Raw genomic sequence first — 27,830 nt, forward strand, 5'->3', positions numbered from 1 at the left:
ATTACAGTTTCATGGCTTACTCGCTCCGTTTTAACGTCAACTTTACAAGAGCAAAGACAAAAGAAATCAAGCTTTTTAAAGGATTGTTCGTCTAATGATATGTACAACTGGCCTTTAAACTCCACAGATGAGCTGCTAGCATTATCCGGCGTCTCATACATTGGTATGAAGGCATTTCAAATGAACGTGTTTGCAGTTGTCACCTTGGTGGTAGAGTATTGCTTTACAGCACTAGTGAAGAAGTCTAACAAAACGCTTCATTTCTTTACAAAACTATCCTGTGCTTTCCGAGTATATACAGCTAGAGGATTATAGTTTGATTTCTGGCGATGTCAGCAGAGATGTGTCTCAAGTATGTGATCTTTACATTTATCCTTTAACAGACTTTGTGCCGAAGATGAAATGCCAAGGACTGCAGTTTTAATCGGGAACCCCACAATTCCCAGAATGCATTGGATGAAGCATAACGAGGCAAAGGCATTGCAAATCAAATCCAGTTTGAACGCATGAAAAAGGATCTGAACTATACAGTTTCAAGCCATGTTAAAGTATTTCCTGTGAGGTGGGATTCCTTTTCAAGTGTGCAAAAATACTCTCAGACGTAATTTGGAATATGAACCAGTTTTGTTGGTGGTTTTAACTACCGCTTTTTAATTCAATTCTTGAATATTTAATATGTTTTTGAAAGACCTTTATATCCACACCGGGTAGTTTTGTTTAAGTAATGAATTTTAATATACATATATATCTCTATTTTTCCTGCTTTTATAAAATGACACACGGTGATGAACCATCAACAATCTCTCTCTCTCTCTCTCTCTATATATATATATATATATATATATATATATTTATTTATTTTCGTATTCCTTTTTCTTTTCTAGAATATCTTATTTAATTTGAGATCAAGTTGCTCTTGTAAACAAACAGGTTTCAGAGGATTGCCAGCCACCATCGCTTGTTCTCTGACAGTCTCTTTCTCTGTGGTTCCTTCCTCTCCTCCTGCTCTCATTGAAGCAGAGCCCTGATTTGTTTAGAGGTGCTGTCATCATTTAAATGTCTTGTTGTATACCTGGATGAAAGAAAGTACATTTTCAGGTCATGCATGTGCTGCACATTCTTTGTGTCAAGTGATTTACTCCACACTCACCTCAGTGCATTCAACAGTCCCTCCACGCTGTTTGAAGGCTGCTCTTTCAACACCTTGATGCAGCCCTTCATCTGCAAAACACACACACACACGCATGCATGCGAAAATACAGCTTTAAAAGAAAGGTCACCCCTTTTTGTCCCTCACCGCTGACTGTGATCCCCCCCCCCCCCCCCCCCCCCCTGGTAGTGCTGGTCCAAATAGATTAAGGTGGTCCACAATATGTGGAGATATTACAATCATCCAGCTTGCTCATTTCCATAAACTGAAAGCCGGGACTGATGATGTCAAGCTCCAAAAATGCCAAATAAGCACCTTAAATGTAGTCCACTTGAGCACTATATTGCAAGTCTTCTAAAGTCATACAATAGCATTTATGTGAGGATCTGAGATAAATTGAAGTCGTTATTTACTGAAAATGCCTGCATCTCTCAAATTCCACCTGCATTCAAAAACACTACCAGTAAAAAGGTTGAAATAAATATATTTTTGAATGTTTTTTAAAGAAGTCTTTCTTTCTCGCCAGCTGTAATAATTTGATCAAACATACAAAACAGTAATATTGTGAAACACGGTTAGAATTGTAAAGATTTTTTTTCTAATATAATTCAGCATTGCCATCATAAGTTAAATTACATAAATTAAATTACATTTCAAAATATATTAAAATGGAAAACTATTATTTTTACTTGTGTTTTTGGTCAAATAAATGCAGCCTTGGTTGTTGGTGAGCATAAGAGACTCCTTTTAAAAACTTTTTGAAAATCGTAATTTGTCCAAATCTTTGAACGGTAGTGTATTTTTAAATATGACGTGCAAAGATGTGTAGTTGATGCACATGATATTTCAGACCTACAGCAGAGGGTTAAGATTTTCAGTAAATAATGTAATTTGTACTATATCACACAAAGCTAAAACACAGCTATGGCACTGCTTCAACAAAATTGTGCACAATTTGAACAGGTTTTACGCAGTCCCTGTTCACTTTCATTCTATGAAAAAGAGTGAATATTCTGCCTAACATAATATTTCATGTTCTGCAGAAGAAGAAAAGAAATGCAGGTTTGAAATGACATGAGAGTGAGTACTGGGTACATGGGTGGACTACTGTACGAGAGCAGTTCAATTATATAATATTCTTAAAATATGCAGAAGTTCAATCTGCCTGTAGACACTTTATCCACACTTAAATGTATGAGTTTCCTTGCACTGCTAGACAAACAAAATACAATCTGCAAACCAATTATGCTTTTCCATAGCCTTTAGCTATAAACTAACTATTGATTTTGACATCAGTTCTCCTCAAGATATAGTTCACGTTAACTGTGAAAGTGATCGACTAAAATTTGACATCCAGAAAGTATCCGTACTTTTTTTAACAGTAATGTTTTTTTTTTGCAAAGTGTCTTTTTACTTTGATATTTTAATATACTGTATAATTACAATGACATTCATATATTTTTAAGGTGCACTGTCTGAAATCAATAAGTTGGTCTTACATCAATCTTGGAGGTCTTGGCAAAGGCACCCACTGGATGAACGTGGTCATAAAGGATGATGACGCCCACCATCACACGCATGCAGAACAGCATGGTGTCTGTGTTGGTGAAACGGCACCGGTACTCCCTTGGGACAAGACATAGCGATCATTTTAAACAAAAATTAACCCATTCTGGATAACTGACATGAATAAAAACTCATATAATTGAAATCTTTTATTGAGAAGATGTTTAATCAGATGAACTTACGGAGTCTCCAGCATGACACGGCACACACAGGCCATAGTGCTCAGGCAATCTGTGGTGTCCTCGATTGGCAAAGTCTTATTCTGCAACATGCATGTGAATCAAGACCAGTAAGAGCCTCTAGAGGGTGACAACATTTCTGTTTTCTACATTTACAGAAGATTTAGACTGTGTTCGAAATCTTCCCCTATACCAGGGGTAGGCAAGGTCGGTCCTAGAGAGCCGCTGTCCTGCAGAGTTTAGCTCCAACCCTAATCAAACACACCTGAACAAGCTAATCAATGTTTTCATGATTACTAAGGATACAGGCAGGTAAGGGTTTTTTTCAGGGTTGGAGCTAAACTCTGCAGGACAGCGGCTCTCTAGGACCGAACTTGTCTACCCCTGCCCTATACCCTCATTCACTATTCCCTACATTACTCCACTAATATAGTCCACTAGTAGGAGTGAATAAAAACGAGTGAGTGAGTTTGGACACTGAGTGAGCCGGAAGGGCTGCCACTTTTGCATAGTTGTGCTTAGAAAACTGGCAGCTCCAGTAGTAATGCAAAGATTTATCTTGAACTCTGTCATGGAAACTAGCATGTATATATCTTAATTAAACAAAAATCAATTAAAAAGAAATGTATACCTGTATGATATTACACTGCAGCCACATTGGACTAGCGGTTTGGAAAATGGATGGATGGATGATTCAGCTGCGGGTGCCATTTTCTGGCGTCTCCCAGTGTATTATGGGTATACTCTAACTGTTGAGCGTGCAGCGGTTATATACTCGTTATTGCGATGCAATGTGGGAGTGAATGAGGGCTCTTGATAATGTCCACCGTGGTTTCGGACACCACTGCAAATGGCTGTTCCCTCAAATAGTGCCCTATTTAAGGGTAAAGGGGATGATTTCAGACTCAGCCTCTGTGAAAACTTTACTTACCTCCGACACAAACTTAGTCGTGGCATTGCTCAGGGTTTTGAGCATGGGTGTGGCTTCAGCGTAGAAGAGCGACATCCGATTGGCCATTTCATTATTTACTTCATTCTCAGCTTCTAACTGTATTGCAAATGGAAAATGTTACTTCATATGTTTCAGTTGCATATAAAGATTTATTTTTTAAGTAACACATTCACTAACCTCCACATGCAAATGTAATCTCTTCTCAGACATTTATAAAATTCTCAAATGGTTATTTTTGGGGTTGTTCAACTGTAGGTTGCTAGTTGGTGTTCTGCGCTATTTTTCTTTTAGATTTGTCATTTTCATTAAAAACGGATGTGCTCCTTTGTAGAACCTGATTTCACCAAGTGCAACATGTTCCTGGATCAACATCTTTGTTGATCGCAGAACAACATTCCTTTCAACAAATCAGATTTGAGGGACAAGTTTACAGTTTATATCAAGTTTAGGCTCACAACCAAGGTTACAGTAGGTGCTTCTACATCAGTGTTATTCACCCATCATTTCCCTCTCATTTTAGGGATAACTTATTGGTAGGCTCAGGGGTAGTTATGATTAGGACTACATTTTGGACAGGAATGTTGTTCCAGGATCAACAAAATATGTTGACCCAGGAACGTCTCTAACTCAGTGGTAGAGTGAACACTTCTATAGTAATGTCGATTTCGGCAGATCGTTGATCTTACCTGCTGGTTGTTAAGACGATTCCTGCTGATGGTCCTCCTATAGTAGCTGAAGTCATTCTGTATGGCTGGATTTGTCATCTAGTAGTAAAGACAGGATTTAGATCAAAGCAGTCTTCAGTGCATATTATTTCTCAGACAAAGAGAAGGGCTTTTCACACTTGAAATAGTTAACCCTGGGTCATTCTAAACCCTGGGTAAACGGAGTCCTGAGTTATCTTGCTTCACGTTTCACACTGCTCATACTTTATGGGTTAACAATTAATCCTGGTTATTTAGCTATTATTATAACATTATATTCCTAAACCCTTGGGTTAACGTTCTTATCTGCATACTTGCGGTGTCAGTGTCATTGATTCTACAAACGCAGCACGCGTCCTGCTGTAGAGTCGAAGCTGTGTTCGAAATCACCCCCTATACCCTCATTCACTATTCCCTACATTACTCCACTAATATAGTTCACTTGAAGGAGTGAATGAACACGAGTGAGCGAATTTGGACACTGAAAGCTGTTTAATAATCATTTGAAACTTAGCATACTGGCTGCTTCAGTAGTAATGAAAAGATTTATCATGGAAACTAGCATGTATAATTAATTAATTAAACAATAATCAATTAAAAAGGAATTTATACCTGTTAATATATTACAGTGTACCCCCATTGGACCAGTTTGGAAAACGGATGGATGGATGATTCAGCTGCGGCGTCATCTGGCGAGATGCGGGAATTAATTTGCCGCGACTGTCACAGTGGGTATTATCTAGCCGTTGAGTGTACATTGGTTGTACACTCATTATTGCAGTGCATTGTGGGATTGAATAAGTGCACTCGATGATGTCTACTATGGTTTCGGACACCACTACTAATGACTTTCCCCTCAAATAGTGCCCGATTTAAGGGTATAGGAGGGCCATTTCGGACACAGCCGGAGTGGTGCAGGGATGACATTAAAACTCAGAAGACTAATTCACCAGTGGTTCCCTCAGGATTTTTCTATGGGTTTTGACGTAAGTATAAGGCATGCAATTAGTTTTCGGTTGCTAAGCATCTGACATTCTAACACCATATTCGTTTGTTCCACACTGTACACGTTTGGCGCCACAATGCGGGTTTGCCAACTCCAGAGCAGGGTTTTATAACCCCAGGTTATAGAATGTACTTTCCAGCCAATTCACTGATGTACTGAGCCTTGGTTCTATAAGTGGATACTTCCAACTTCAAGAGGTTAAATAAAACAATGCATCCCGTTGTGGAAAAATAATTTCTTAAATGTCCATTCTCAAGGGTGCATTTTAGAGACAGACCAGCTAATAGTGTTGTGATTTAGACATTTTGCTTGACGTGACTCTTAGTGAACATCAGTGTGAAGAGGCTTGAATGAGTGCAGGGCTAAATATTTTAGCAGAACTCATGCCACATGAAATCAAAGTGAGTAATGCGTGAGAAACACTCACTTTAAGCTCATCAAAGCTGAGAGTGAAGTGCAGGATTTCTGCGAACTGTTTGGCGAGGGCCTGCTCTCTCTCCAGATGCTGCATGGGAGCGTAGGGTGGGCTAGTTAGGGCCTCCAATAGACTGCGCAGGGCGTTCTCTGCAAAGAGATATTGATTACAGATTTTTTCAGTAATTTTTTTTTTTTGCAATTAGTTTTTTCAAATTCATTCACATTGAATTCTGTTGAAGCTTTTTATCATCTGTTCACTGTCTCCCACACCTCTAACCTTTAATCGAATTTGTAATCCAAGCAGCATATTGTACCAATAGCGCAGCACTGCAATGTATTTCATCTCCATGGTTACCAGCACAACAGTTATCATTGTTACCTCTAACGCCTCTCTTTTGTATTTTTGTAATTGCTGCAGTTTATCACAAGAACCTGTAATCCCATTAGTGTTGCCTAGATACTGAAGACCATTGGAATCTGCAGTTGATGCAAGCATTAATGACTCCAAACTGCAGTATATGACCATGATCACAAATGCTGGTTGCTTTTAAAACTCCAGTTAAACCTCTAATGTATTAATAAATGATAAAATGAGTGACTGACTGAACATTATTCCATCATTATTCCAACATTATCATGGATGAGAAATATTGATGAATTTAAATTTAAATTAGTGCTGTCAAGTTGATTAATCGTGATTAATCGCATCTAATATAAAAGTTTGTAAATTTGTGTGTGTGTATATATATATATATATATATATATATATATATATATATATACAGTACTGTGCAAAATTCTTAGGCACATTAGTTTTTTCCCTAAAAAATGGTTTTAAGCCAGTAATTTTAAATTTTGCTTTAGTGTGTCAGTAGGAAATATCAGTTTACATTTCCAAACATTCCTTTTGCCATTATTGCAATAACCCACTGAGATTTTTTTATGCACAAGGAGTCTGACAACAGCTGGTATGATTACATGAAGAAACAGAAAAAAACTGACACAGACTAAATCCAGAAGAAAAGCTTCCTGAAAAACAATGTGCAAGTGTACAGAGGACAAAAGCTGTTTCAAACGCAAAGGGTGGTCACACCAAACATTGATTTGATATAATTAATAGAAGTTAATTGATAAATAAAATCTATTTATGACATTATTTTTGAAAGCATAGACACATTACAGCATTTTTACACACGTGCCTAAAACTTTTCACAGTACTGTAGCTTTGCAAGTAGTTTTTTTCAAGCATCTTGGGGATGTTGCCACAGTTCTTCTGGATTTAGTTTCCTTCTGTTTCTTTTTCGTAATCCCAGATGGACCCAATGATGGTGAGATCAGATCTTCATGTGGATCATACTAGCTGTTGTCAGACTCCTTGTGCATACAAAAATCTCACTGAATTATGGCAAAAGGAATGTTTGGACTTTTGACCTTTGTGGAAAATTGTAAGTGATCTTCTTTTGACTTCTTTTAAAAACATTTAAAAAAAATATTACTGGCCCTAAACTTTTGAATGGTAATATATATGACCACTCTGTGGCATTATTGATATATCAAAATCAAATAATACAGAGAGTCAAGTCATAAGCAGTGTTATTGCAGTATCATCAGTATTATCACTGCATTCATTTTATCTAATGAGAGTGAATTTATACTGTATGTCTGTGATCTACATCTTACCGGTGTAAAGTTCTTAGCGTATGTTTCCTGTTTGGTGACTAAAAGACGTACAGCTACATCATCAGAGCTAAGCCATCTCTGAATTGTCATTAGTATGCCTAAGCATGTCTCCAGAGGAGCTATCCTTTCCTCTCATGAAATATGCAGCGAACCTACTATAAATAAGGAGCTGATATGTTTTATCTGGAGACCTACCGGGAAACCTGACTCTATCAGCCGGGGACCAGATATTGCGGATGGCAGGATGTGTTGAATAGGGTGGAGCCTCTTATTCTCATGAGTCACTGCGATGCCATAGTTCGGCAGGGAAAGCTTATCTGCATGCTATCTGTCTGGCCAAAGATCTGTGTTTCTCACTAGTCAGCACTGCTGTGAAAAAAGAGGCAGGCGATCGACTATTGCAAACTGAGTTTACTGAATTGTCAGCCTCCTTTAGGTTCTGCTGCCACGGTTGCCATGCCAACTCTTTACGAGGTCAGCTGCAGAGGAGGACAGAAATGGATGCTTGCACCACTCGTTGTACGCACGGTCAGCGCGTTGGTTGACTCGTGCATGCATGGCCCATTATATGACTATAAAAAAGACAACTGGAAAAAAATTGGCCACCCACTTACCTAGCCTGAGAGAAAATTCATAGAATCTCTTGAGCTTGGCCACAAGAGGGCAGACTGCATTCCAGGCTTTCTCCTGCAACTGGAGGTCATTGGGGTTCTGAATCGCCTGGAGAGAAGGACAAGCAGGAACACTTGAGACCGACAGTCAAACAGAATTATTCATTTACATTGACTAAACTCAAGGTCATTTGTACACTTTTAAATGAATTTACACTGTATGCTGTAGGGCTTCTTCAGCAATGTGAAACATTCACAGCTGAAGAACTCCTGCACATCTGCTGTTTATGAACCAGAATGATTCAAACCAACAACCTGCTTAAACTAATGCTTTAGAAATCCTATGTGCTTTATAATAGGCTCGGGCTTAGCAGTTTTTTTTCTAATAAAGCAACACCACTAAAAAAAAAAAAAAAAAAAAATAGGTTACACTTTATTTTAAGGTAACGTTGTTACATTGTACTTATTCGGATAAGTACTGAGTAATATTAATTAACTACATGTACTTACTATAGAGTTAGGGTTTGGTTTAGGGTTACTTGTAATTATGCATAATTTACTGTTGTTATTATTATGGTAAATACATGTTGTAATGTGTAACTACATCACCTTAAATTAAAGTGTTGCCGAAATGTATACTTTTATTCAGCAAAGATGCATTCAATTATCAAAAGTGACAGTAAAAACAATTTGTTAAAAACTAATAATAGCTAATCAATCAAATAAAAGCTATTCTTGAATCCTGAAAAAAGATGTATCATGGTTTCCACAAAAATATTAAGCAACATTGATAATAATAAGAAATTATTCTTGAGCAGCAAATCATGATTTCTGAAGGATCATGCTACACTGATAACTGGAGTAATGGCTGCTGAAAATTCAGTTTTGCCACCATAGGAGTAAATTACATTTAAAAATATATTAAAATGGAAGACAGTTATTTGAAATTGTTATAATATTTAAAAAATATTTTTTGATAATAATAAATATAGCCTTGACTAGCATAATAGACTTCTTTCAAAAACAACAAAAATTTTACCGCCCCCAAACTTTCCAATGGTAGTGTATAGATTATGTAATAAATAAAATAGATACATTTATCAAATTTTCCATAAGTGATTTACAAAAGATTTTACAGTTTAAAACAATTCAAACAATTGTACTGGACACGCATTATAATAATTCAAATCATGCAGATTGTTGAGAAGATGTATGCTTACATTAATAACCTGGAGGGTGATGAAATAAAATTCATACTTGATTTTCAGAATAAGATGGGCTTTTTTAACTTGAATGAGTAAGCAACCAGTCAGAACACCCTAGCACCCTAGTTTTGCACAGGTAAACACCACAATTTTTCTTCAGAAAATGTAAAACTTTAGAGTCATAACCCTACCTCTCTTATTTCTTGTCCTGCTCCATTGTAAGACTGTAATTCTGCCAGTATCCCATGGGCCTCTTCCAGCACAGCACTAACCTGGTTATACACGGCTGTCTCGGCCTCAGTGGGCTGAGCATCTGTGGGCAGAAATCAGATTGAGTCATTCAAACTGTGATAGTCGAATGCCCAAACGATACACCTTTTTCAATTCTTTAACTTAATTCATAAGTTATATCACCTCTGTCACACTGTCATGCTATTTTCCTAATGGGTAAAAGTTATGTTTTGGATCAACGGTAGACTGTGTTCAACCAGTCAAGTCAGAGTTACATCTAAAAACTGGCAAATTCATTGAAATAAAGCTTCATGGTGTGAGTTAATATGACGCTAACATTGAATTATCATCTTTCTTTGGCACCCGGAGGAGGAAGCTCTTTCCAACGGGCTTTGATAGATAGGATCCATAAATCCATGTGGATTAATCTGGTAATGATGATGGTGTAATTGTGAGTCAGGAGTACATGAGGAGGATTTAGGTTGTGTCGGTGTATGTTAGGATTTGCTGGGCTTGATATCAACAGCTCTAGTGGGAAGTGTCAACGAAAGGCCACGGCCAGTGATGCGGCTCCATGTGGAGTTGCTGGCGAGGCTAGGATGGGTTTAAAGAGTACATTTTAATAATCTAAATAACTATTTTACACTTTAACAAACCTTAAGTGCATGGGAAAGGTTCTATGGATATTGAAGGGTACTTTATATAACCATAGATGCCAATAAAGAACTTTATTTTTTAAGAGTGTAAAAACTGCAGCAATGGGCATCTTGGGTAGTGCTGTCATTAAAAGTCTTTCCTAGACCAGATGTCTTAGTCTTCCCAAGCCTCTGTACGATAAGTGATGCTTGTGAAGCAGGGGTCTCTCTGTCCAATTTACAAGTGCATTCCCTTATACCGCTTCCAAACGGAGGGGCTGTAATGGATATAGATGTTTGTGCAATCAGCTGAGCAAACACACATACACTACATTTCAGTGTAATTGCCAGTGGCTCCTCCCAATCATGTCACCTCCGGGTCTGTTTGCTCAGCCTGCCTGTGATCTTCAAAGAACAGAGTGTGTGAAGACTAACATGCTACAGTGGTACTGTAATGATTGCTTTTCCTTTTGCGCACGTTTATTGTGCGGTGCACCATTTAGACCTTTTGGTTCATCACTTGTATCAGCAATTCAGTAAAACTGATCTGATCTTGAGCTCAAAGCCTATTTCCACAAAAGCCTTGTTTCTGTGTCTTGAATTTGAGATATAATAATTTTATGAATGCCATTAGTGGCACAGTAACCCCATTTTAGAGCTAAGGAAATGTAAGTCAGTGCTGTGTAACAGAGGTGATCATTGTTTTACTGTCACAAATTCAAAAAGTCAAGATCAGGAGAGCGGCTGTTGTCCAAATGTTTTGCTTGAGTAACGTTTTGATGTTACTTCTTTATATTTCATGGATTCTGCTATAGGGTCAATGACAAGTAAGAATTGTCAAGATTTAGTTTAAAACACATGTGCCATGAAGTGTAATATTTGCGTTTTTGTTGATTACATGTTTTCAGTTTGACTTTTGGCGATCGAAATGTTCGCATGTGCAGCACACTTGACCTGAACCAACCTATATCTTTAAAACGTCAAATCATCTGATATTTTTAAGAAACATGCTCCAAAGTTGATGTGATTATAATTGTTTTTTTTCTTGTTTCATGAAAACAATATGGCTTTCGCATGTTGTTTACACCAATTATAACACTGAATCATGTTTAATTATGTTAATGATATTTTATTAATAACAAAAAATATTTTTAATTGAAATAGCTTCACTGCTTTTTAAGAAATGATTAAAGATTATGCCAAATTATTGTTATTTGGAAATGTTTCTTATTATGATCTAAGGTGATTTACACCAGAGACATTTTTTACTTAATGCCCCACAAATAGATATCAAAATGAATTTTAATGTAGAAATTGAACAAATGGCCATCATATAAGAGGTGTATTTAAGTCAATTAATCAATACATTGAGAAGAAAATGAACATGTGTCATTGACCCTATAATGAATTACAAGCAAAGGCATTAAACTGTATGGCTTGTCACTTTAAGAACATCTCCTGCCAATTTAAATATTCTTTAGAGGAAGGACAGCCATTTCATGGTATAGACTAGACAATAACCGCTCTAAGTCTTACGGGTTCTCACACTTGAAGGACAGGTGTTTTATTTCCTCCATAAAAATAGGAGATGTTAGGCATTTAGCTGTTAGAGGTGTCATAAAAGGAAGGATTACTCAGGAGAGAGAGGTAAGGGTTAAAAGGGAACACGACATCAGAGAACAAGGAAATTGAAGCTCCCCTTTCAAAAGGCAGCTTCTATTCCCACTTCCTTAAATCCTCAAACTTGTTAATAATGCATTCACACACACACATCCAGATGTACAAGGACATACTGGAACAGATTATGGCGCCAACACACTTTACAAGTCTGCAAAGTTTTGGGTGAAAAAGAGGAGATAAGTTAAGTGTTATGTGATTATTTCCATCCCACTCTAACTGCTAAAAAAAAGCGTGGCATTCGTACGACGACCTTTAGTTCAGCGGATCGGAGCTGACCTGGAGATGAGCGCAAAAAAAAAGGCACGTCACAAATTGAGGTCACCGAAAAACCATTGAATGCCAAGCATTGATGCACAAACAGAGGGATGGCGGAGAAAAGGAAGTGAAAATGTAGAGGACAGCGAATGAGAAGGAACCGTGATGATAAGGGAAAGAAAAGCAAACTCAAAACATAAAAACCAGATGGTCTCACGTTCAAAGTCAAGGAAAACTATTGGGCCATGCTCAAGTTCGGTGCAAGCCAGCAGTTTCAGGAGATTTCCCATGATCCCCCTGGAACAGAGAGAAGGGAGAAGCGTGTGGGTCATGGGAGGTGTGGCAGACGTGTCTCTGGTGTTGGGTGTGTGTTCGTGTGAATGTGCGTGGTGTCTGGGGAGGAGGGGGTCGGGCGTATAGGCTTCGGGATGCACTTTCGATGTCGCTCCGGACACAAGAGATTCTCGGGTGATGTTAATATGGTCACTTGGATCACACTGAAACTCTTTCTTTCTGCTCCCTTACTATACATGAAGGGAAATGAATGAACTTTTGGTTTGCTTCTACATTAAGAGAGAAAAAAGAAATAGTTTCCAAATACAAAAGTCTGTCTTAATCTACCTAGAGGATGCATTTAGATCTGCTCCAACCCTGATACCTCCATCTCCAATCACACACATATACATCTGAGCACACGTACACACACTGTACACCAGCGAAACACTTACTTTCAAAATCCAGGAAAAAATGAGGACAGTTTTCTAAATCCTTGCCAAGGACTTTAATGAGGTTCCCCATGGCCGGCAAACCTGGGCAAGGAAGACAAATACATACAGTACAAAGAAATACAACCTATAATATAATCATTAGCAAGAATTCTAGACTTTCAGTGTGTGTTTTCACTGTAAAAGCTCTGGATGATACACTGTAGTAAGAGGCCAGAATGTGTATTGTGAAATGCTGGAAAAGAAAAAATGATGCTAGTTTTCTCGTGCGGTATGTAACGAAAAGACTATTTGTGTCAGCATCAGCAAAATAAACTTTTTGACAAAACATTGAGTGATATAACTTTGTTTTAATATTTTCATTTTCATCTATATTCATAGATTTAACCATTTTAATCCTATAATGTGTGGAGTGCCGCGATGTGACGAAGACAGCACACCAGATACTAACAGATCCCATTCACAAACAGCCAGATTCCCAACTGAGCACAGGAAATCTCGCAAAATCTCTTGTGGTCAAACGTGACTTTAATGCAAACAAACATAGAAGAAGAAAAAAATGTCTGTGATAATAGTGTTTGGACTGCTTTTTACAGAAAATTCATGGGGGGGGGGGAGAAAAAGGTTTGGATGTAATCGTTATGCTTCCATCTGCTTGCTTTCTGATTTGGTATAGCTTTGTTCCATGTGACAATCTACAGAGTGCATGAGCGTTTGTTCTCTGGGTTCCCCCCACACAACAGGATTTCTGATCATAAATATCCAACATGTTACGAATTCGTACAATTTGTCTAAACCCACGTGATGGGTAGGTTTAGGGGCGGGGTCAGGTGTAGGTCATTCGTACGAATTCAAACAAATTGGCCAACTCATAAAATATGTACGATTTAGCAAAAAACATACGAGTGAGTTCGTACGAATTCATACGAATTAGCCACCTCGTAAAATACTAATTGCCGCGAGATTGGGTTGGCTCCGACGTTTTTCCAAGCAGATTCCTCACTCTTAACACACCTCACACCACAAGAAAATCTGATAAGATACCTGTAGTCATTTAACCAGCTAGACTTTCGAACATCACATTTAGGTCTAGTGGTATGAGTCTGTGTATGAGCAGTGTTTTCAGCTGGAGTTGTTGGTGTGTATGGAAATCCAGTGAGATGGGAAGCATTCCATGTCTTTTCATCACTAAGTGTTTTGGCAACCGTGAAAGGATCAGTAAACTTTCTGTGTCCCTTAAGAAGATGGAAGGGGTTCCATACCCTCACTTTATCCCCATAACAATGGAAACAATGAGGACGAGCACCGCACTTAGCATCAGTGTACTTTTTCATTTTGTGTTACAGCCGCGTAACTCTTCGGCGAAACAGTCATGTCAGTTGGTGAGTTACTGAAATGGTATTTAAGTGCTGTATAGGGCAGGATAGATACGGAAGATCCACTGTCAACCACCAAATCAACCAAGGATTTAGCCTGATCGGCAGCAAATTCAAACTTGCTTTCTATAACAGCTCTGTCCAGTGTAAGATCAGTTTCTAGGAAAAGTCTCTCAGGTATTCGTGAGCTAAGCACATTCTCTACTAACTGATCGCGTATCATTCCTTCAATACTGGCACCGAACTCACATGAAACAACAAGCTCTCGCAAAGCAACACTGTAATGTCTCATGAAGCACCTAACAGCGTTTACGGAAGTAACAAAGTCACGAAATAGGCTTTCAGTGCATCCATACATCGTACACGTGTTAGGCAAAGAGAAGAAAATCCATTGTCCCTCTGTACCGAGGCATTGAAGCAGTACAGCTCTTCGTCTTTTGTCTGGCCAGGCATACCCTGCTGTTTCATCAATAACCCATAGTTCATTTTCAAAAATCCGAAGCCATGTGCTGCACGGCATAGCAGGCTCACTGGGGAAAGGCAGGAATAAACTCGGGAAAGGCACAATAGCAACAACCATCTTCGTGACCAACAATAGATATTAATGAATCACACGATACAGGAGTAGCGAACTTCATCCATCTTTACACTCCACTTGCGTTCTCCACACATTGTCATTGCACAACAGTTCAACAGATGTCCTTTTCAAAATAGCACTCACAAAACAATTAAATGACCAACAAAACAATGTTAATATAATGTTAGTCTTTTTTCTGTCGTCATTTTGTTTGTTGCAATGCAGCATTTGCATGCTGCAGGAAAATTAGCAGAAATAACTAATCATGACATATCACACAGGCAGATACAAACACCTTTTGGTGGTGATTTACTATTGTGTGACTTGTGATATAACTATATGTTGAATGAACAGAACTCAAACTAACGCAGTGTAACCAGGAGTGACTAATAGTTTCTTGTGAATTTGATCCATACTGAAAGAAAAACTGCTATGTGACATGATGCAATAATAGAAAATCAAGTTATGTTGAGCAGGATTTTGGCCCAATGAGATTTCAATGTGGGTGGGGCTACCCAGCGTGACATAAATAGAAATTGACAAAATGTCTTGTTGCATGTCACATTTACTGCTGGTTTGGACAAAAACATGTTTTTGGTGCTTATTGCTTTATTACATTGCATTTGATTAGAACATTATGTTGTAGTATCAATATAACTGTTCTGTTTGTTCGGTTTGTTCAATTTGCAGAAGCTAAATATCAATTGCAGTTGGTAATGGACACCAAATGTGCAGCTTCTCTTGATAATAGCTTGCATGAGCAGAATATTTCTGGACACAATGCTATTTAGAAACATTCAAGTAATAAAATAGCTGGATTATCATGGCATTGATAATAGCACAAACCTATCATTTCCCAAGAGACACAAATGTGCCAATGGACAGTGTTTGAAATAAGAATAGAAATAAGAATCTGACTGTTTCATATTTCGCCTTCTAAATCTTCCATATCAAGCCCTATCCTTTGCGTATGGCACACAAGGCAAAGATGGCTCCTCTCAGCCTGTTTATCACTTAAGAGGCAGTATCCCCCCCTTCTGCCTGTCTCCTGGCAACCACCAGTATAGAGCCCTGTTTCCATGGCTGGACCACATTGCCTCTCCCGTCTATCTGAGGCTTTCATAAGCTACCAGCCAAATCCAAGTCTAAAGTATACAACAGTCTATTAGAAGACCGCAAACATATCTATCTATCTATCTATCTATCTATCTATCTATCTATCTATCTATCTATCTATCTATCTATCTATCTATCCATCTATCCATCTATCCATCTATCCATCTATCCATCTATCTATCTATCTGCCTGTCTGTCTGTTATACCTATCTATCTATCTATCTATCTATCTATCTATCTATCTATCTATCTATCTGTCTGTCTGTCTGTCTGTCTGTCTATCTGTCTGTCTCATCTATCTGTCTGTCTGTCTATCTATCTGTCTGTCTGTCTGTCTGTCATCTATCAGACATCAATCGTGTCTAACCAAAGCTCTCGCTCAGAAAAGTGTCAACCTGCAATTAATCTTCTGCAGCTGTCATCTCAACAAAAAAATCATACAGCTGTCCATTACTTACCAGCCAACAAATGTTTGCCTTCCCTCTTCCAACTTCCCTTAAAAGCCTCACTGTGCTAGTCTTCTCCGTTTCCCAGTCCTATCTCAGTCTATTCCTCCCAGTACTCCTCCTCCAGAGCTGTGCCTGAGCCCAGCTGTGAAGAGTCTGTCTTAATGCGGTCGGTGCCGTACAGCCCCACAGGAACCCTCTCAGCCTTACCAACGGTCCCCTCTGCAGCTCTGCGTTCAACATCCCTCTGCTCTTTTCACACTTCTCTTTTTCTGACTGCTATTTAAAGGCAGGGCTTAATTTAAAATAGCCTGGTTAAACCGTTTCTCTGTGGTGCCACCTAATGTGTACGCTTGGTTTTGATAGAGTGAGAGGTTAGAGAAAAGGTGGCTTGTACTAGTGCATGGGTTTAACAATGCCTTGAAATCTCTAGCTGCAGTTTCCTGTGTACGAAACATCTCCTCTACTGAGTTTAAAAAAGCACCGTTGTTTTGTGATCTGCAATAAGAGAAAGTACCTAGTCTTTTTGCTATTTTCTGGTTTGAAATGAACGGTATATTAAAATTTGTTTTTGGGCTTCAACTGAAAAAGAAAGGAAATTCATTAAAGCTGACTTTGTAGAACTAAATACAGAGAACAGAGCCCTGGTGTACTCAGTTATTAGGAAGTAACCCTGGTGGAAGCTTGTTGGGCTGACCAAAAACAAAACAAAAATAAACGATTACAACTGACTGAGGTAGAAACTAAACTGAAAATCTTGTGCTTACATAGCAATATCACACTGTCTCTTTCTGATGTTCAGAGTCCAGACCTGGCCAGGGAAATGCATATTTATTGTAATATCACATCCAGGATGTTGCATAACTTTAACAGTAAAGCTTTTGTCTCAAATATCTGTTCATGATTTTATTACTGCTTATAAAGAGATGAACGGACGAAACGAATGCCTATAAATGTTTCTGCATGGCATCTGTTCGTAGGCTATTTTTGATTGGAGTTTTACTCTGCTGTTTGTGCTGAAACCGATAAGAAAATCTGCACCATCACAAATTGGGCAGACAGAATACAGTTGCTTTCAGACACTTCTGAGGTTTTTTTGCCTTCTATCACACATGCTGCCATATGGCCTGGCGAATGTGGCCGCATTGTTTTTTGGTTCATACCTTTGCTTGCGATTTTCCTCACAGAGCACTTCACTGCATCAAATGAGAGCCTGTATGTTTCTCCTGCAGTATCACAGCATCAGCCTCCACTACCTGAGAGGAACAACAAAAAATAAAGACAGTTGAATTCAGAGAAAAGGCTCAGAACGTGAACAATATGGCAGGGTCATGTGTGGATCTGAGGTTATGGCTGTGCTTACATACAGAGGCTTGTTTTAAAGCAGTCACTCTAGCAGACAATAAAGTGTTAAACCTTTGGGAAGGGATATTTTATATGTATTTGACAGGTCACAATCTGATTAATTTCTTGAGTGGCACGGCCGGCCACCAATCTATCATTACACCCAGCAAACACACTCGCCCACCCCAGTATAACCCTTCAAATAAGGAGCCACGTAAATTGTTAGCTCAATGCATTATGCGGCAATGTCTCATAAATCTGAGGCAGTGTGCAGCACATTGTGCATCACGCAGCACACAAAGCTATCTACTCACTGCAGTGGCTTTATGACTGATCTGATACTTCTACCATTACATGTGGGGATCATTTACCACACCAACATGATGCAGGCTGACTCAGAATCCATTCTACTGTTTAAAGTGTGAAATTTAAAGTTGTTAAAATACTTTTAAATCTTAATGTGCTGAGACAATAATAAGTAGGCAGTTTGTAGATTAATTTTCCCAGAAAGTGGAAACATTGTGTCTCGTGTCATTGACTCAAGCAATGAAATTATGCTTTACCTTTAAAAAACAATAACACACTGATTATGAAAATATATTCAATACCGTTCAACTGTTCAAACTTTTAAATGGTAGCGTATAACCATTCGTTTAGCTAGTAATCTTTATAACCGTGTTGGATGCATGCTGTGGAATTTCAATACAGTCCAGCAGTATATGACCTGCAATTAAATTCACTTCACATTGGGGGACTTCAGACTTAATGACCGTGCTGAGGACAGGGTCATCCGGGGTCACCTGGGACCAAGAAATATCTTTGAGTGCATACCTAGTGCATAAAGCAAACCTGTCCACCCCAAGAAGAAAAAGCGTGTTTAAATGTAAGAGGATAAAGTTGTAATGATTTGTACTGTGTCGGTCTTGACTGATGTACATGTCACAGTGAACAATACACAAGGTCAAGAATTTCTTAATGAACTCTGACCTTTGCCAGCGACATCCTAACAATGCTGTGTCAGGTCAAAGTAACTTCAAAGGACTTCATCTAAAGGACTTGCATTACAATAAAGAGCTCTCTGAGGAAACTGGAACAGATGTTCTCTTCTGCATTCAGTCTTTACACAAGGCTCTTAAAGTTATTTTAGCCCATTTATAGTTCCATTTGCACTAATGTCACCTTTATTTTCAGTTTTTGAAGCAGAAGCTTTAGGCTTACCAACGGACTGGATATCTCATTGGTTGTTCAGATTTCAAACAGTCTGCTCTGCAGCATTTCTTTGGGGCAGTACCTTATATGCCCCTTAAATGCTCATATCAGAAACTAGGGGAAGTAATACTGTATGTACCCTAAAGGTACTACTATGAAACTTTTGGGGGTAAATAAGGTACAAAGTTGTCCCTTTGAGGGTACTGCCTCAGTGATAAGCTGTGTAAACCCTAAAGGTTCAATTTGCACATCTGTACATAAAAAACAGATTGGTCTGGCATTGTGTTCTGCAAATATTTTAAGCTCTTGTGGTAAATTGTTCCTCATTTGTAAGTCACTTTGGATAAAAGCGTCTACCAAATGAATACACGTAAATGTGTGAATAGGTAGAAACCAATTATTCTATTCAGTATATTGTCGCAACGAACATTCAGGCTTGATGTTAAATATGTGAAAATGCTGTTTGCAAATTAGAGTCAAACTAGAGTAAAAGCCTCCAAGCCTACACATGATCAACCTTGAATGAGCCATCTGTTTGATCGGAATGTGCTTTTAGAGGGTGGCATCATTTATTTATGATTTAAATTCATGAAGTTATTATACTATATGGGTATGGTAGAAACTATAGCTCACAGTATTCTACCTGCCAATATAAAAAAAAATGACTCATTAATATACTTAAAACACAGAAGCACTTTCAAAGAATAATGAAAGTGTGTGAGTAATGAAAAGAAATGAACAAATGGCAAAAAGCTCTTTGATTTTTGTTGTCAGGTTTCGTTAAATTCTGTAAAATTGTACTACTTTTTGACAGAAATGTGAAAACGGCGCAATTTAACTAAATTCACCCTATTCAGCAGTCAACTTTAACCATAATTCAAAGACAATAGAAGAATAATGAAATTACATGTAAAGATGTACTTAAGTCCTACAACAAGTGGGTCAAAAATGTTCCAGCTAATTACAATTAACATGCAGTTAAGTGTTCGAAAACATTGAATTCAGTTCACACTCAAGTACAGTGCTTAGCATAAGTGAACACACCCATGCTAAAGGTGACTAAAAAGAGGAATAAAAATCATCTTTTGGAAATTGATCTTAATGCCTTAATTTAAAAAATGAGGAAAAATCCAACCTTTAAGGACACCAATTTTCTCTCTGAATGATTAATGTATCGTAAATAAATAAATGCTCTTCCTTAAAATACAGGTTGCATAAGTCAGGACACCCCTATGTTAAATTCCCATAGGGGAAGACAGATTTTTATTTTTAAAGGCCAGTTATTTCATGGATCCAGGATACTATGCATCCTGATAAAGTTATCTTGGCCTTCACCATATCTAGAGATTGGTATGGGGTACTTTCCATAAGATCATCTCTCAATGCAAATCAAACCAGCAATTAGGCTAACTGAAATAAAACCATGCCAATCTCTAGATATGGTGAAGGGAATGTGATGATGTGGGGCTGTTTTAATTCCAAAGGCCAAGGGAACTTTATCAGGATGTATAGTATCCTGGATCCATGAAATAACGGACCTTTAAAAATAAAAATCTGCCTGCCCCTATGGGAATTTAACATAGGGGTGTCCTGACTTATGCAACCTGTATTTTAAGGAAGAGCATTTATTTATTTACGATACATTATTCATTCATAAAGAAAATTGGTGTCCTTATAGGTTGGATTTTTTCAATATCCAAAAGATGATTTTTTTATTCCTCTTTTTAGTCAACTTTAGCATGGGTGTGTTCACTTATGCTAAGCACTGTATATACTTAGAAAGTGTATTACTTCCGTAATAAGTATTTTTTTCAAAAGTATGCTAAAGTGTACTTCTATTTCACAAGGGAAGTCAGGGAATAATAGTAGTGATGATTTCTCCATTTTCACTCTACCTATCCCTCTCACTTCCTGTCTATGACATGTCCAACTTTTTAATGGGCTTCATTATAGCTCTTACAGTGTGTGGAGACAGCATTAGCCTAGCATGGCGGGTCCTCAAAGAGAAATCGGTATTGAAAGTGGGCTCGCCTCTGGGCTTGATGGGAGATGGCAGCGGCAGGGCCGAAAGAAGCGAATGAATGGAAATCCAGTGCAACAGCTGAAAGGGTTGAGGATGCACAGCCATCATCAGCCCCTTGTCACCTACGCCAATATTGGAGAACAGCAAAACATGCTAGTACAGGAACTGGAAAGAGGAGAGAGAAAGAAGGGACAAAAATTCTCCACCGCGACCCCTCCCCCACGCTCTCTCCATCCACGGCGCTAGAAGAAAAAAGGCTGAGACCGGAGAATAGCACGGAGGGCAATTGCAAATTAGCATTGTGTGCCTTTGCTCAAGGGCTTGACAGGAGACAAAAGTCTTGATCGTAGAGAATCTCTCATCTTTTTGCTCATTCCTTTTGATGACTGGAATTTAATTATAGAGCAAAATGAATCTTTAGATTTTGGAATTTTCCAATGAATTGCATTTTTAGAGCCTTATTGGCAAAAACACAATGCAAAACAATGAGCTAACATCAAACGAACAGTTAGCAGTGGATAAATAGATTTTTGATTTCACTGTTTTGCTTCATTGTCCTCTTAATAGAAATACAGTGGCAATATCCAGATCTGTAATAACCAAATTCTATCCTCAAGCTCATTTTTATCTCTTGTTTTTGAAAGATATAGAAAATCCCCTGAGAGAATAGCTATTATGTTTTTAGTAGCAAGTTTGTCAGCAAAACACTGGAAAGTATCATTAAGAGAATGACCCACACATTTTAACACTGGCACGTGCCCCGTGTATTGTGATATCACTGTTTTCACCCTTTGTGACGTTTAAACAAAAGACCCTTACACTTCTTCACTGCTGTTGGTGTGACTGAGCCCTTCTGGCAGCACATCAAGCAAACAACGTCTACCTGCCAGTTTGTGTCTGTTTTACCCATTTCTCATGCCGCCTCACTCCCCTTGTGGAACACACCTGCTCAAGGTCAGGGAGCAAAACCAGGTGCTAAATATAGTAAGAACACTTGCAATCTCCTTGGAATAAAGCGCCCATCACGCCTGATGTCTTAGTTCAGAACCATTTGGAAAAGACCAACATGAATTTCCAATGGTCCAAGCTGGTTTATGCTGGTCGTTCTAGTTGGTGGACCGAAGTAGTCTTGCTGGGATATCAGCACACTAGCAACCCGAAGATCAGCATCCATAACAAACATCTTGTAGCCACAATTAACCTGATCAAAATGTCTTTGCAATATTCAAAATAAGAATCATAAAGCAGTGATTATCAGATGACTTTGCTTTAAGATGCAAATTTATACTGGTGAACAAGTTGCGATCATTACAGTTTTTTGTAGAAACGTAAAAAAAAAAGTTCTTAAAATCAAACCTTTTGCAATTGTTATTTATATTTTTATGACTATTTTTTGTTACTTTGTATTCATTTTAAATCAGTTTAAATAAAATATTTTTCCTTATACTTAAACAATTTGTTACAGTACTTTATTAATGTTAATGTTTTAACGTCAGCATAAAAAAATACAACTTTTCATTGTTAGTTCATGTTAGGTCAGGTCCATTAAATAATACCATTACAATATTTGTATGCACAGCGTGACAACAATGAGGCTTTTGATGCACATAACTAATGGAAATTTCAATATGACCCAGTTTAAAAACTTGGAGCAAGGATATTTGAGTTTGTTTTAGCCTGCTCCTCAAGCTTATGATTGCTCATTAAAGCTTTTGGTGGGATGTCTGACAGCAACTTTAATTTTCTCGCTGCTCGAATTTTGCAGGGCAGATAGACAGATAAGAGGAGATGAGAGAAACTGGGTATCAGCTCTACCATCACTCTCTTTGCCTCTGACCCTCAGAGCCTGTCTACAAAAAAACTAAAGTCTCCGTCTTGTAACAGCAGTCTAGTTCTCACTGCCCCAATAATTTGAACCAGCCTTTAAGGGAAGTCATTTTTTGCTATTCTGTTTGGTAAGTGAAGCTAGATATTTTAATCACTTAATCATTTAAGTATTAAAATTTATGCAAGGGTTAGGGTTTTGTTTCCTAATGTTTCCATAACAGCTTTCTGCAACCCGGTCACACTAAATGCGTCTCTATACCACGCATTGTGTTTATCGTGCAATTTTCTATGTGTAAATGAGTTTTGGCCCCCTACGCATGGGTAGGTTTAGGGTAGGTTTAGTAGTATGTATTAATACATAATACGTATGTATTATATGTATGCACATAAAAACTCTTTTTTGCGTATAAATTGCACGATAAACACAATGAGTGCTGTAGAGACGCATTTTCATGAGATCAGGCTGATATGCTAGACATCAGGACAATGGACATTTTGTTTAGACATACCTCTGCAACTCTCATATTCCCGAAGGTGGTGATGCACTGATCAAAAAATGCATGCAAAAGCATAAAAAGGTCCTGATACTATCTTCTGTCATCTAGATACATTATTGTCCTTCTGAAAGAGATTTCTGAGCCTGCATCAGTGTAAAATGTCTGGCCTATATGCAATGGATGCAGATAGACATACCATCTCACATGGCGCTGTCTCAGCCTTTGCTCTCACCTCAGGCCTGTAGGAAATCAAAATGTGGACATAGGTCACCATGACCTAATATAGTATCTGTAACCATTTCCTCTGACAGCTGTTCTGAGTTATGTACATATTGTATATGTACGTAAGAAAATGGAGCTTAATTTATTTGAAGGATTAGCGCCAACATGCACTTGAAGCGAGACACTGATCTTGAAAATGGCTAAATCAATCACAATTACGTTCCTTCCAGTTGAACACATTGAGGGTAAATGAAGTTGCAAATTCTTTCAATTAATTATTAGCGTTAAAAGAAAGTTTGATAAAGAGCCTGACCTCGTTTAGCGAGACAAATTTTTAAGCTTCCTTTTGAAACTTCATTAATATGCCATAAGATCCATTGGCAAACTTTGTGATATTATTCCTGTAAGTCATTAAAGTCATTAAAGTGAAAGTATAGTGGGACTTTAAGAGGGGATCAGACAGGGATAAAAAAAAAAAACATTCAAAAATAGTATGTGTGCCTTTGCACTTCAGAATGGCTCTGTAATCCCTCATCTTTTTATTTGAAATGTCTTTTGAACTGAAGTTAGCGGTGTAGACATTAATCCAGCATTTTGATAGCACTAAGGATTTAGTTTGATTTGATTCGTATTATTATAAAATTAGCCTGGTGTTTTATTGCGGTTTCAAAGTTAATCCAGTAGGCCTCTCAAGAAAGATGTCAGCATCTTCATGGAGATAAATGGCTCTAAGCTAAAAATCGCATAGCAAGGTGTTCCTTTTAAATCATACACTACTTCACAAATACAGATGCACAACGTCTGTTTTTTTGTCCATACAATGGAAGTCAATGGAATCTGCTGTTGCTTGAACCCCAACATTTTTCAAAAAAATCTTGTGTTTTGAAGATTTGTCGAGGGTAAATGATATAAATGATATCAAGAACTTTCATTTTGGGCGAACTGTCCCTTAGGTAATACAAAAGGAAGTTCTTGGTGTGAAGGGAAAACCTGTTTGATAACAGTATTTTTTTCAATTTTGTTTGGTATGTGAAGCTAGATAGTTGAAGCTACACTTAATGATATCAGTATTAAAAAGTATGGAAAAGGTTTAAGTTTTGGTCTAATACTACAGAGTGTTAGAAAAAAGGAAGTTATTTGTATTCTGCACGATATTCAGCCTCCGGGCTTGATACATATGCATTATAATGAATGCATGGGTCAAGCTGCAGTGGAGATGATGGAACCTTGTGGCAAGGTTAGCAAAGACAATTCAGCCCCCTTCTCTTTTAATTCCCACACTCTATGACTGTCCAGCTTCAGGCCGCTTGTCATGCCACATATTCTACACTGACCCACTTACAGTACAGCACATATATAATGCTCATGTGAAGGCGGGGGTCAGAGTCTTTGCCACCAGTACAGTTGCAGAAATCACACATCAGCCGAGAGCAGAACGCTGAGAATGAACTGCTACTGTATTGGGCTTTAATGCTTTTCTTATTTACAGCCAGCAGATTTTTTTAATACAATTTTCTGAAATAAGAATACAACAAAGAGAAAAGGATCTGCACTGTACCATCCCTCTATCCATCTAGCCTGATTAAAACAAAGAAGGGATAGAGAGGTGCAAGATGGACACAAGGTTCAGACGATCTATGACATGGAGGTATAAAGAGAAGGAAAGTAAGAAATGCAGACAGGCATGTTTCCATGGGCGAAGGGGAAAGATTTGAGGTGAGAAACTTGCATCATTGGCTGCAGCCAATCAGAGGCCTCATATAAAATGTTCAAAGGGAGTGTCCTAGCAACAGACAAGTAAATACATTTTCAGCCTCAGATTGATTTCATATAAGGGTAAAGCACATATTTTTGCTAAACTGACATCTTGATGTGTATGCGGTTCTGACACTGAACTAATGAGGCTCATGTGATTTAATGATACAATTCTGAACTTTTTTGGTTTAAAAAGCATTTCAAGTATTCATAAAATACAAACCTACGCAATATGCACTTATGAATTATATTTTGCTGTCAGCTCCATTTATGTGCATTTTAACAGTGATCAGGCTCATTTTGAGTAATTACACATCAAATTTTGTATAATTCAAGTTATTTAATTGACACTGAGTGTTTTTTTTGTTATGTTTTTGTAAATGTGCAAAAAACAATTATTTTGTATATTCAGTAAATTACAGATCTTGTATCCACCCAACCTGATTTTTTTTCCTGACATGCCAGGGGTCTTTTACAATCGAAAACATTCATTTCCGGACATGTATGACCAGACTCCATATTCTAGGGCTTCATTCATACATCTACCTCTTTCTCCCCCCCCCTCAGGTGTGAATTTCCTCTCCCATACCCCGCTCATGAGAACGAGAACTAATCGAAAAAAGGAGTGGTTCATCTCTCCATTCATGATTTCATTCATTTCTCTCAGCCGTTCACATGCTACATGTTTTTAGCTATAACAATGCACAAGCTGCACACATACAACCGCATGCAACCTAATTAGCCCTGTGTGGTTTATCGTTTACAACAAATGCTTCTATATTTGTCACCGGGGGATAAAATGCCATTTCTATGAAGATCACTCTGCCTGAAGGGAAAACGCTTCTATGTCCACAAAAGGGTTGATCAACGAGAACATCCATAACTATTTACCCATAACACCTCCTTATGCACCACTGGCTTTGGTTAATATCAGAGGTTGAGTATTGATTAGACTAATAGGTGCGTTAATTAGCCTTACTAAAGCAGACGGTTACAGGACACGTACGTGTAATACAACTGGAGTGTTGTGTGTTTGTGTGTTAGTGTGTGCATTCTGCCATGTGCTGCAGTGAAAGAGGACGAGCCCCAGTTGACCGATCGTGGGGCTAAAAAAGTAGAACACCCCCTTCCCTTCCCTCTCCTCCAATCCCTCCTTCTTCCGCACCCAGTCCCAGTATAAGCCGGCTGCGATGGATGCCGGTACAACATCCCCTAGGTATCATGCTAGCACATCAACAGCATCTCTCTCTCCCCAATCAATGAGGATGAATGAAGCAGAAAAAGATACTGACACACACAAAAAGCTGGAAACAGAAATAATTAGTGCGCCCTCTTACCGGCTCGGTGTGTTTCAGGGAGAAAACAGTGGTCCAGCGCTTTCCGTAGGCAAAAGGAAGAAGAGAAAGAATGGAGGGAGTAAAATAAAAGAATGAAAAGGGGAAAATGAGCAGGGCCAGAAACTCCTGTATCCCAGGGAGCTGAGACTGTGGGTTTCCCTAAACGCACGGCTAGTGTCTGCTTAAACCACAAGCTTACGCTGAGTGTGTGCGTCTCAATCTCCCCCTCCCTCGCTTGCGTTCAGGCACCAAATGGTCTCTCTCACTGTCTCTCTGCTTTCAAGACAGTCCTGCCTAGCAGCTGCTCATCTATGAGAAATAGAACGCTCTGTTCCCCTCTCTCTCTCTCTCTCTCTCTCTCTCTCTCTCTCTCTCTCTCTCTCTCTCTCACAAAGACCTCCACTAGCCTCTCCCCTTCACACCCCCTCCCCCTAACTAACAACTGACTGCTGGGGGGGGGGGTTGTGGTGGTAAGGGGGCGCGAGTATGCAAGCGGATGATTTGCACGAGTGTTGTTTGTTTGTGTATATAAGGGTGGGGGGATTTAACCCTTCTCCTTCAGGCTACAACAGCAGGTGTGTGTGTGTTTGTGTTGGTGGGTGACATCGACGTGTCCCCTCCGAAAAGGTGATGAGTCGCTGTGCTTATGGGGAAGGTAAAATGATGCACATCTAAGTGGCCTGAACAGCTATTGTTTGTGGTCGTCACACGATTCAAACCTACATAAAGACATTCAGCCATGTAGACTAGCACAGGACTGATGTTGGCGCATCAGGGAAGGTATAAAGATGTCCTCGGATGTAAAATGCATATTAAATTCATTCAAGCAAACCTGGGTACTGGATTTACAGTACTCTGTAAAAAAAAAAAAAAAGATTTTTGTTGTAGTTGTAGGTAAAAAAAAAGATTATTGGAGTATGTTGGGTTTTTTTTTGTTGATTCAGCTGCGGGCGCCATTTTCCGTTGAGATGTGGGAATTCATTTGACCCGCGATGCACGGGAATCCATTCGACTCGCACTATGGGTATTCTCTAGCCATTGAGCGTACATTATTTGAGCCCCTTTCACATATAGCGTTGATCCGAGAAAATTGCCATGGAATTGC

General features: G+C 38.6%; 2 protein-coding genes across 7 annotated transcripts in view; one reads left to right on the plus strand and one right to left on the minus strand.

Moving 5' to 3' along the window:
- trit1 (tRNA isopentenyltransferase 1) overlaps positions 1-27,830 on the plus strand; it is a 125,912-nt gene that overhangs the window by 86,818 nt on the left and 11,264 nt on the right. The gene's annotated exons all lie outside the window — the stretch shown is intronic.
- Positions 871-26,905, minus strand: fam49al (family with sequence similarity 49 member A, like). 5 transcript variants are annotated; one of them, XM_077196365.1, is made up of 12 exons: positions 26,726-26,905; positions 17,675-17,767; positions 13,000-13,080; positions 9,662-9,783; positions 8,269-8,374; positions 5,985-6,121; positions 4,534-4,611; positions 3,827-3,943; positions 2,899-2,978; positions 2,650-2,776; positions 1,151-1,221; positions 871-1,072 (listed from the first exon to the last, which is right to left on the minus strand). In XM_077196365.1, exons 3-12 carry the CDS (start codon positions 13,067-13,069, stop codon positions 1,009-1,011), a joined length of 972 nt encoding a protein of 323 aa, XP_077052480.1. In that variant the 5' UTR covers positions 13,070-13,080; positions 17,675-17,767; positions 26,726-26,905; the 3' UTR covers positions 871-1,008. The 5 variants fall into 5 exon arrangements, with proteins under 5 accessions (XP_077052480.1, XP_077052477.1, XP_077052475.1 ...); XM_077196362.1 differs by lacking the exon at positions 13,000-13,080 and adding an exon at positions 12,489-12,568 and having other exon boundaries at positions 26,726-26,862; XM_077196360.1 differs by lacking the exons at positions 17,675-17,767; positions 26,726-26,905 and adding exons at positions 12,489-12,568; positions 16,524-16,735.

Source organism: Siphateles boraxobius, unplaced genomic scaffold (genome assembly GCF_051911475.1).
Source record: "Siphateles boraxobius isolate OS27281-9 unplaced genomic scaffold, OSU_SipBor_1 35, whole genome shotgun sequence".
In the NCBI taxonomy this organism is placed as follows: Eukaryota; Metazoa; Chordata; class Actinopteri; order Cypriniformes; family Leuciscidae; genus Siphateles; species Siphateles boraxobius.